The sequence below is a fragment of the Bacillus rossius genome, chromosome 5 (assembly GCF_032445375.1).
Source record: "Bacillus rossius redtenbacheri isolate Brsri chromosome 5, Brsri_v3, whole genome shotgun sequence".
NCBI lineage: Eukaryota > Metazoa > Arthropoda > Insecta > Phasmatodea > Bacillidae > Bacillus > Bacillus rossius.
Genome location: NC_086333.1, coordinates 53825639 through 53837924, shown reverse-complemented (window position 1 = coordinate 53837924; position 12286 = coordinate 53825639). Strand labels below are relative to the sequence as shown.

The window sequence follows — 12286 nt, the reverse complement described above, 5'->3', positions numbered from 1 at the left end:
TACACCTTGCTTCCTTAAACTGTTGAAAAATACTGACACCAAAAACTACTTGTAGGCACCAAAGCCATTTTCCCTGCCCTTGACCGGCCAGCCTGTTTCTTCCTAATTGTTTCTTGTGACGCCGAACGAGTTAGATGAGCTAGTTCACCTGTGTCGTACCACTCGTTGGGCGAGTTACCTTTGGCAACTAGTCCGTCGACTTCGTGGTGATGGTCGGCAGCTTGCCCATCTGTTTAGCTCTAAGCAGATCCTCAAGTATAACCAAAATGGATGATACCATTGTTTCAGGCCACTTGGTAACGCTGGGTGTCGTGGATAGCATGAAGTCACGTAGCAGGGCGGCGGTCAAAGTGGTATGGTGTTGGTTTCGGCGCGAAGTCTGGTCGTGTTTCCTTTCTTGGGCGTCACTGAGTCCCAATCGCTGCTCTCTCCCTCGCCAGATGGGTTTATAAACCCGGCGGTCCAACGAACTTCTTCGCCGAGCACCGCCGAGAACAATCGTACAACGCCTCACAACGGAAGGGCGTCCGGGCCATGTGGGGTTTACGTAATAGCAATGCGGAGCAGTCTATACTGTCAGTGATGTAGCACAACAGCTACGTAAAATGCAGAGCTGCGGGACGCCTACCTTCAGGTGTTATTACCAAGACACATCCGGGAGGGAAAGGAAAAGTTACGGGCATCACATTTACACTCATAGCAAAGAGGCTTCTTTTGTTGAGCTGGGGATAAGTTTTCCCCAAATCAATTTTATACAGTGGTTTTTATTTAGTTGGAAAACAAAAACCAAACAATATATTTTGAACATTTTGTTGCAAAACTTTAGTTTCTTTAATGTCTATCCTTTGCTTATCAGAGCTTAATCTGGCTTGCTGAATCTTGAGCAAACCACGTATAGTTTTCCCAAAACTGCTACACAAAGTGATTACCGATTAACTCTGTGTAATTTTGATAACTCATAGCGAATGCCAGTTGGATGGGAATCTTCACTCGCTCCTTAAAGGCTGATCAGATTTTCATGAAATTTGGTATACCTATAGTTACTTCAGGTCCTGGAATAGGACATAAGGTACTTTTAGTTCCGACAAAGTGTGTAGTTATTGTGGGATAGCAACAAAACCTAACATAATTGGTCAGGTGTTAAAAAAGGTGACGCACTCGGGCAGGTATACACTGTTCACGTTACTAATTTGAGTGTTACTTTTTGCGGATGTCGCTCAACCCCATGCGGGGACCAATGAGCTTCTAATAACAGAAAATTTTCTACTGAAAAGAGCACGCCACCTTCAGGCTAGCGTGTGAAACCTTGGGTCTTTTGGAAGACGGTTATCATTGGGACCCTACCATGGAGGAAGCTGTGCTGTGTGATTCGCCTGAAAAATTTAGAGAATTATTTACGATTTTAATTATTACTTGTAGGCTGTCCAAACCACTTCAGCTAAGGAAGAAGTACAAAGAAGCGTCCTTAGAAGACTTCAAGGCATCGATGAAAACATTATTTACAACAAAGCCTTGAAGCATATTGAAAATAAAGTTGTGTCAATGACGGTAAAATCTCTTGTAGACTTCGGTTTACCTTCACCTCACCAAAATGGAGTTTTGTCCAGTGATGTAGTGAGAGAGCCTCGTTAAGATGCGGCAGATTTAGAGAGGCGTGTAAATGACACTCTCCCCTGTTTTTCCTGAGAAAAAAGTCATCAACGATACAATTATACAATGCGCTGAGAATCTGGAATGAATTACTTTCCTTGATGTACCAGGTGACACGAGAAAAATGTTCCTTATTAAATTTTTGCTTGCTCAAAATCCAGAAAATAGGTACATCCTCTGCAATTGCTGCGACTCTACTTAACTGCAATTGCACGGCACATTCGGTATTTAAGCTACCATTAAATCTTACAAGTGAAGCAGCACCCTCATGCTGATAAAGCAGTCGGGATGCTTTTCTACAGCAATGTACGATGATTGTGTGGGACGAATGTACGATGTACCACAAACGAGCCGTCGAGGCATTAAAGAGAAGTCTGCAATACCTCCATGGCAACCAGGTGTTCATGCTCGGGTGGCATGGTGGTTATACTCGTGGACGATTACCGACAGGCTCTACCGGTCATAGACAAGGACACATTGGCCGATGAGACAAACTCGTGTTCAAGGCATCGGAAAATTGGGCCAACGTTTAAAAGATACACATGACCGCAATCATGCGAGTTGAATTATTTAGTTATTTAGAGTTCGGAGCGTGTGCCCCGAGATAGCTGCAGTTAGGTGAAGGCCGTGTGCCAATAGATGCTGAAGAACATGTTCATTTAACAAATGAATTTTGTATAGTTGTAAGCTCAGAAGAATATCTAATTAACCGTGTCTTTCCAAACATACGAGAAAACATTAGTGAAGAAAGTTGGCGTTGCAAAAGGGCCATTCTGAATAAAAAAAAAGACTTAACAAAGTCAACTGGAGAATTAGGGAAAAAATTGCTGAAGAAACCTCCATCTACCTTTCAGTAGACACCGCCATGACAGCTGGTGACAGTACTTCCTTTCCTGTATAGTTTCGGAATTTTTTTAGATATTCCAGGGGTACCATCACACAGAATCAAACTTAAGGTTGGTGTGCCTGTGCTCTTAATGTGCAACCTTGAAGCTCCGAGACTGTGTAATGGCACCAGTTTACATTTTGTATAAGAAATTACGTAATAAAGGCCATGATCTGCAAAGGAGCTGTCAAAAAAGAAGAATTTATTATACGCGCATTCCGATAATACCAAACAACCTGCCCTTTCAGTTAAAAATGCGGCTTTTATCATGACAAGTAACAGGGTAAAACACTGAAAGTGGCAGGGTTGCACTTACTCACTGCATGCTTTTCTCACGGGCAGGTGTATGTTCCACGTTCACGAGTGTTCAGTGCACAAACTTTATATGTTTTGGCACTAAATAATAGATCTATAAACATTGTTTATAGAGATGTGTTACCATAATCACTGGCTCAATATTTATCCTAGTTTTTCTATGAGCTTATAAGTCCTGTAAAGCATTGCTTTTTTCAAGTAGATAATAAGTGTTGATTAATATTAAAATAGATAGTAAGTTTTAATTAATATTATTTTCTCTTATGTCTTAACTTTTCATAGAATACGTATTAACAAAATTGTTTTTCACTATATAATTTAAGTGTGTTTTTTTGTAATTAATTTCGTTTGCAATATTTTGAAAGGAAAAAAAAAGATTATTTTGATATGAATGCAGTACCCGGCTTCGTACGGATGGATAAATATTTTTAATATATTTTATTTTTTAAATAATACTTATATTTAAACTATTGTGTTTGAATTTATTTATTTTCGTATTCGGCCTTAAATTTCAAATTTATTTAACCAATATTGTTTATAAATAACTTTATATGTCCATGCGAAGCCTAGTCCTGTAGGTAGTATGTATATAAAGAAGAGTTTTCATAGGTTATATATGTGTGTGTGTGTTTTGGTGTGTGTGTGTGTGTAGGTGTGTGTGTGTGTGTGTGTGTGGTAACTTATGGAGTAGAAGAGTTGTTAGCGTTTATAGCCCAAATGTAATTTTGACAGTAAAAATAAAATTCTTATGGATGCCGATTATATAATGGCACTTGTTACTGAAAACACTGGATGTAAATATTTGCATTCCTTAATGTTACATCACATACATTCCAAGAATATAATTTGTGTTAATTACTTTCAGCAAATAAAATTTTATTTGATATAAATCCTGTTTTAACTATTTTTTTCTTCTATATATTTGTGACCGTGTTAACACATTGATATTGAACGCCAGCGAAGAGGGTGAAATGCCGAAATTGCCCATGACTAGGCCAATTACACACATGTCCTACACTATTGTATAGTCATAGATCCATAGTCACATTACCTTCCTGCGTTTCACTCATGGACACTTATAATAGGTTTTTGGTAGTATATAACTGTGTAACTTATATATTTTTTTTAAATCCGAGTTCTACATCAGCATTATTATTTATAGCTACGGTTCACACCGTTTATGGGTTCGATTTCTGTTCAATTTCAAATCATTCAGATTCATTCAGATGACGAAAAATATATATCACTATGATTAGTATGCAAACGGACATACTGGCACAGGTTCCAGGCTCAGGATTGAGGATGTGCTCATGACTAAGCAACATTATGTCACGGCGGCCATCTTGGACGATGATGTCACCATTGCACTTTCGTTATGGTCACCATCTTAAATTAGGTTGTCACGGTGGCCATCTTGAATGACCTTGACCTTTACCCCAGCAGACATTTTGAATCCACCATCTTGGATTTCACCATTTAGTTTTCCCTCCATTTTGTATTCTAGAACATTCTGCCATTTTTGAATCGAGCAACCCAATACCCGAATGTTGCAATTTTAGTAACACCCAAAATTTTGAAATTATCATGTAACCATTCCACTTTTTGTTACAGCGCAAGCATAGGCGTGGCTTGTTCCTATAGGAGAGGAGGGGTTGACAAGGGAAAGGGCATGGTCCTTGCCTCGGTCATGGTTTCTGGAAGCATAGCAGAAAACCTACGAGGGCCAGGGGTGGCGGGGAAGTGCTTGTTATATGCCGAGACCAGCACATCCGCTTTGCTCGCCAGGGCCTCGAGCCTGGGAAAGCGAGCTAGGCTCGCCTGACGAGGCAGGTACCCTTGCATGAGAAACAAGGTGGAAAACACTTTAGGCAGGGAGAGTTATCATTCCTGTTCCTGCATGTCGGCGAGATAAAATTGACTCGGCTAGCCTACGCTGCGTGTGAGCGTCTGCTGAGACGTTGAGACTCTCTAAGACCCACTAGTAAAGTTTTAATATGTATAGCCCTGGGTGGTATAGCTGAGAAAATAAATTTTGATGAGGTCCTCTAGCTTATGGGAAAGCAAAAATATTTTAATAAATAAAAGTTGAAAAATTGAGCCAAGAAATTACTGATTTTTGGCTCTGCGCCAATCTTCATGCAGGCTAAGCGTCTCAGAACTAAGAGATATATTTTTCGTCGATACTCGGCGAACATTTTAAGCAGGTAATATACAATGTCAGGCATCTAGACCAAGTTTATATGAAACAAGAGGACTTTTTTTCGATACTTGGCATTCTTTCAAACAAAAAATTACCTTTTTCAAGCAGACATGAATCTTCGAGCTGTCAGACCTAATTGTATGGATCTACACTAATACAATACCAAGAGGTGCTGAAACAAAAAATCTTCAGTCCTGACTACAGCGCTGGACTACGTAGCTTTAACGAAATGGACGCACATTTTGTTAAGAAAAGTTCATATCATTAAGGATACGATCTCATTACAGGGATACGATCTCTTCACAGGAGCACGATCTCGTCACAGGGACATGATCTTGTCACAGATATACTATCGATCACGGGATGTGGTAGGATACGATCGGCGGGATATGATTGTAGGATACGACAGAATACTACGAGAACAGAGTATTAAGTTAGAAATCATATAATGATAAATAAAACAACACTTTTTTAAAATCTAAATAGTTGATTTATTTTTTAATTTTATATAGGTACATGAAGATGAAAACAAGTAATTATTGTATGTAGCCTGCACTTCTTAGTTCAGGAGTATGGTGACTACTTCGCTGAGATGCGAATATTTTCTTCCAGTAAGTAAATCAACCGCAACAAGATGATGAAGATGATGTCCACTCGTTGGCCTCGTTAGTCTGCGAAGCGAGTCCCCATACTCGCTTCTGGTGTCAAGAAGCGTCACGACTAATAATTGGAGGCGAGTAATAATACTTGGAATAACCGCATTATATTATTTAATATATAATTTTTTTGGGGTTGTTAACTTGTATTGAGCCTCGCATACTGCTGTAAATTAAATTTTATGAGAATCTTAAATACCGGTTTCAATTCTTTTTCTGAATTAAATAAAGTTTGGGTCTCATGTATGTAACTTGTATTTTCTGAAAGGCATAATTATCGGTTTCAATTTTTTTTATGATGTTAATTCTTCACGTAATTTACTCTGTGGAGAGGCACATAGTTTTTTTTTTTAGTGGGCTTCAATATTTTCATTTAAGTTTTTTCTTGATAATGGTTTTAATTAGCCGACTAATATAAACTTAATTATAGTGACTACTTAGTATTGAAACGGCTCTTGATTTTAAAAAAAAGCCCGGAATATTGTTTCCTGTAATCCTTACGATGCTGTTATTTGCCAGCCCATACTATTTTTAACGTAAATGTTGTAATATTATTATTATTATCATCAAGGACTTAAGGTAATTAAATTGTATTTTCACAGTGAAATCGACGTAGAATGTTGAAGTTAGATGAGCTGAAACCTTGACAGCTATATTAAATGCATTAATGTGTTGTAATCATGAAATATTATTTAATGTTATTAGTAAAACGTTGATAATACGTACACCTTTTTCGGTATCAGGACCTTTTTTTACTCCCTCAACGGTGTTTAACCAGTCTTAAAGAAAACTTAGAGTCCAATCGGCTAGTAAATGAAAGGGAGTCCGACTTAAAACACTGCTCCGCAAAAATGTTCTTTTCCAAGATTTGCGACAGACGCATAAGTATATATGTCTATATATAAATAGTTCGCATAGCGAGTGTTGCACTGGAAAAAACTTAGGGTAGGGTGGTATCAGATACGCTACCGCATTTATTTCCGTGTAACATCTTATGCTCGGCTCAAAGAGATGTAAGGTAGAGGGGTGTACAGGTAAATAGTGAAATGAATGAAACCAAATGACATATACACATTAAGTTTATTTATTGTATAAATATTGCATAACTAGGTTTTTGCCGCTTTCCGCTGTTTCTGACGTCTAGGAGGCACCATAGCTGAAGTAACTATTTGATGGGCACTTAATATTAATTATATTAATAATTGACATACTTAGAGGGCTACGAATTCAAACACAACTCTTTCGTCTTCATCTGTATACGTACTGACGTACTGACTAGTTATAAGCAAACGAAAGTATTGTAAGTGTTATTTTTTAGCCCAAAATGCGACATGTCACGCGGCGCTGGCGCCATCTAGCTGCATGAGTCAGAGGTCACGAGTAATGGCTACTTTGCTCAACTGAACGATATATAAATGAATAGCCCTTGGCACGTAGTCATAGAGCTATCAGTCATCACCGAGGCGATATGTTTTCGTTGCATGCAGTTTTAGCAAGTGGCTCCTTACTTACCGAACTGAAAGTTGTTTCACGTCAAAAAATAACTCGCCTCGTGCAAATATATATCAGTACGAAATTAAAATCACAGATTGGACTGTACAGAGTAAAATCTTCTTTTAAAAAGTGTTGTAGACTTAATGATATCAGGTAACGGGTTAAAAGGTAGTAAGTTTAATTCGGGTTGTCACTTACACAATTGCAGCCAGTTAATGCAGGGCTAAGTTAACTGATGCATCCAATAAATAACATAAAATGGGCTTAAAGAAGTGAAATTTATTACCTGCATGCAGGAAGGCATATGGTTGAGGAATGTACAGTTTATTATTGAATTAGTGGTCTTAATTCCAGCCAATAAAAATAGGCGAGAAAGCAGCCATGTTATTTAAGTTGAATTTTTGTATTCGTAGGTATCGTCTGCATTTTTTAGTGCATTTCGGTTTGGAATCATTGCTGATTGATAATTTATTCAACGTAACATTTTTATCCATGGTAAATTTGGTTATATACCTACTTTAAATATCATAAACATGACTACGAATGAACCTAAAAATTGCAACAATATATTTTCGTAACCGTGCACGAATCAGAATCGAATATATTTAACCTTAAAGTATAAATCCTAGTTCATGTACTGTAATATAATATATTCCAAACCAGCATAAAATGTATTTACAGTTAAAAAATATATGAATAATAATCAATTTCAGAAATCTTAAAACAAAATAAATATTCCAATCAGAGTTATGTTAAATGTTTTGTGCACTGTTCTTCTAAGTATCTTAACATTTCTTAGCAAAATTCCGTATTTCGTACTCCTTTAAAACTACTTCATAATCTGTTTTCCTACCGAAACATTATTTCGTGCCAAAAACACATTATATTGTGCTCTGATTTGTGCTTTACACAATTATCAAGGAAAAATATGAAATATAACCATTTCTATCAAATCTTCAGTAAATATATGATTCACACACGACCCGTCAAAATTCCTACACGACAATCACAAATCTTTCAACAAGTATACAGAGAGTCACATATTAATTATACAACTAATTCTTAACTATTAATTTCCAATTGTAAAACCATCTTAAATGGCAACTTATACAAACAATTATTAAAAAATATATATGTGTGTGAGTGTGAGTTGAGTCCACGCGCGACATAAGATAAATTTCTTGCTTATCAGGTGTAGATAGAGATAAATGATTAGTATTTTTTAATTGAGCAAGAGATAAAATTATAAAGATGCGGCCATGATCTCAAATGAAAAAATTTCAAAGTTAATGTTTCCAAATATATTTGACAAAGAATTCGTTATTTAATTCGACATAAACGTGAATAAATTATATAAATTAGTTTCTCATGTTTTATGACTCATTATCAGCAGAATTTTCAGTGTCTAACAAAGTCACAATTGGCCTATGATCTTCAAAATAAGACACAAAGTTTGGGATTTACGTTCTAAATTCCTAGATAATAATACAGAATGAATTGTTTTACCGTACCTGGTAGTAGTGGTATTAAGTTAATCGCACACATCAATATCTCTTTTCCACACAAATAAATAAATGGTATTAACTCTAAATAAAAGAAAAGAAATATGGTAGCGTCAATCATTAGCCGTTACGAAAACTGAGGAGTAGATGAACACAAGCAGCGTTACGATAATTCCGTAGCATTACTGCTGCGTCATTTCTATCTCTCTCTTACCGTCTCCTCTTCCAACAGTTAGAACTAGCATATAGCATGTCACGTTACGTAACTAACCCTCCCCCCCCCCCCGCATTTTATACCGTCTTCCCATTCGACCGCAAGCGCATGCGTTGGAGTGACATCGCCACTGACACACTCTCCTCCTCTCGCGGTTCCCTCCCCCCCCCCCCTCCAATTGTTTACCTTACTAGTCTTCTCATGCGATCGGAATTTTCGTAACGCTCGAAAATTTCAGCCCCCTCGGCAAAACATTTTCACGTCAAAAACAGCCAGTTCTTTGCTACAAAGAAGTTCCGCTAAACCTTCAAAGTATTCAGAGCCAGTGGTGGCCGTAGACTTTGAGAGGCCTTCGGCAACACCCTCTAGACTCCGGGTCTGTTTTCAAGTTCGTGACGTCACCAAGAGTAGTCTTTACCTTCGCTCAGCAGCGCACCTATGCCACAGCGCTGCAATAAAGTCTTGATATGTTTTACAATTAACTTCTTACCGGTCTGTCCCACTGAGTAGGCAGCACACATCACATTGCATTAGCTCGTCAATTATAATTTAGCTAGTTAGGTGAGTAGATCTGACAGCTGGATGAAAAATTCAGTTCTTTCTCCAAGAGGAAATAATTAACATACATCATATTAACTTGTCTGGAATGGTTTCAGATCCATATTAAAAAAGCAGATTAAAATGTTTATTAGTTTTGCAAAAAATAAATAAGAGTAAAAAAAAGCCTGGCTATTGAGATGAGAAACATGAAAAATGCATGGTAGCCTACGTTTACAGTAAATATGCTTACAGCTCTGGTAGATTGGTAGATATAATTTTTAACTTTATTAAACTAAAATTACCCTGCTCTCACCTCTCACGGGCGGAATCACAAAAAAATATAGTAAAATGAATTTGGTAATTATTACGTATTTAATATTTGTTACAAACAACCTTAATTGGGCTTGATTAGGCTCAGAGCTATGGTTAGTTATTACAATATTTTGTTATTCAAGGGACGGGATTTCGTAATTACATAACTCCCAGTGTTTGAGATAGCAAGAGTTTTTATTAAAAAATAAATATTCTTGAAAATACATTAATTAGTGTTTAAGTGATTACCAAAAGAACCGACAAGCAAAAACATTTTTAAAACTTATTATTTATTTTAATAAATACTTGATGTAAAATAATGTTTGCCCCTAATTTTTCTTTTTTGCGAAAATTTTTACTAATACTATATATAGATGGGTAAAATGCAACCCATATTTAGACTGTTAAATAATGCCACCTACCTACTAGAAACAAATTACAAAACAAAATTGAAAGAGGTATAAAAATAAATAAAATAACAGCTTCTGCCAACAAGTGAACCTCTCCCATATTCAGCGAGGATACAGTTCTAGCACAAGCCAGAATTCTTTATTTTGTAATTTTTTTAATTTTTTCATTGTTTATTTTTTTAGATTTAATTATCTTGATTTAGGAAAACGTGCTTTGGTTTTCTTCATGTGCTCCTGATTATTCCTGTTAGTATTTGAAAGGTTTTCTCCGACTGCTGCTGATATTCCTTTCATTTTTTGGTTAGTTTTCTCCATGTGCTCCTGATTATTCCTGGCGTGATTTCTGCTGATGTACTCCGAGTGCTTCGCACGGTTGAAACCAAGATGGCGTCTTTCAATTACATCTTATTATAACTACACCAGGAAAATGTATTTCCACAATTCTCATTCCAAAATTCTACCTTAAAAACACTTTTTTTTCTGAAAGAGATTAAAGAAATTTTCATTCCATTACAAAATTGTGTCTAAATCTTTTGTGCTCAACGGCGAGCATCAGGGAATCCAACACACCGAAACAAGGACAGAAGAACTCTCAGCAGAAATCGTGCATAGGAAAGAGAAAGTAAACGCCCATTTGAATGCCCACTGCAAACTAATGACAGGATGCGTCACATACTGTATGTAATAACCTTGCACGCCGTAGCTCCGTGCCCCCATCCAGGAAGTTAATCTTGGAGGCCCCGCCCTCGTCACCTGCCGGTCGTCCCAGAAGTGGATGACGTGGCAGCGGCGTCGCTGCGGGCGTTATCGGCAGGCAGCTTCTTCGGGCTTATCTCCCCTGGCGTCGCCCGTGAGAGATAAGCCCCGGAGGCGCGGGACGTCCAGTGATCGGTTGCCCTGGGACGAGGGAAGGACGGAACGTTCACGTGAGTAGGCCTCCTCCTCCCGTTGTGCCCGCTAACGTGGAGCTGTGCGGTGTCACTTGCATTCAGTGGCGTAGCCAGGATTTGTGTATGGGGGGTGTTAAGAAGCATGGCCCTTCCCCGTATTAAAGCGGGACACCCCCCGGGAAAACTTGGATTTTAAGGTGTAAAATAGTGCTATTTTTAGCAGTTTTCGGTACTTAAATTTAAATATTGTAATGGTAAATTTTTTTATTAATTTTAATATGAAATTTGTTATATGATGAATAAGAAATTAATTAAAGATTTGGTGCTAAAGGGGGGGGGGGTTAAACCCTTACTTACCCCCCCCCCCCCCGGCTACGCCCTTGCTTGCATTCACTCTCTCTCTCTCTCTCTTTGCAATACACGACTCCTGCTGGGACGTAGCCAAGGTCCACGTTGTCCTGACTCCCCCCCTTGTCCAACCCCCCTGACAACAGAATAAGAAAATTACAGCAACTAAGCCTCATAAGGTTACAGAGGGCTCTTTTTTTGTAATCCTTAAAGTGTGCTACAATATATTATGTAATCTCCTCCCACAACTAGCCCAACTTGCCTCATACGCAGAAGCGGCAGGGAGTCTCTATTTAATGCTGTTTTGCACACGTGTTAGTTGTAAGCATGTATTTCATACAAATTTGAAAATCGTGTTTCATGTTTTAAATAAAATTAATATATATGTATATGTTACTTGTTTTGACGACATCATCAAACAAATGACTAAAGAAAAAAAGTATTAAAACGATTTAAAAAAAAAGGTTCAGTTTTCTTCTCTCAAGCTATTTCATTACGTACATTTCTATGTGTAAACGATAGACTCCTAAAAGTCTACTGTTCCCTGAGATTAAAGTGTGACAATTTTCTTTTAGAAATCAATTATAAAGAAAACTTACTCATAAAAAAAGGTTTCAATGGTGTAATGGAACCCCTTCTTCACAAATCCTGGCAACGTCCCTGAGTCCTGCCACTAACGCTGTCCTTGTTTGGGTGTGCGCTGTTGCCAGACGGAGCAAAAATATTCTTGGACACAGTTTTGTAGTTTCCAGAAATGTTATGTTCATATGAGTTCATGAAACGTTTATAAAAAATTGGTTCCGCAAAAGGAAATTTTAAAATGAGAATCTGGCAAATAATGCGCCTTCTTAATTCAATCCTATTCTTTG

The 12286-nt window shown here is 37.6% G+C and overlaps 1 protein-coding gene across 1 annotated transcript in view; it reads left to right on the top strand.

Moving 5' to 3' along the window:
* The first annotated feature begins 266 nt into the window (after window positions 1–266).
* Window positions 267–12286, top strand: part of LOC134532269 (ATP-binding cassette sub-family C member 4-like) — a 70969-nt gene continuing 58949 nt past the window's right edge. The window contains exons 1-2 of the mRNA XM_063368687.1: window positions 267–353; window positions 10901–11029. Of these exons, the coding sequence (XP_063224757.1) occupies window positions 267–353; window positions 10901–11029 (216 nt within the window). The remainder of the gene's footprint in view (window positions 354–10900; window positions 11030–12286) is intronic.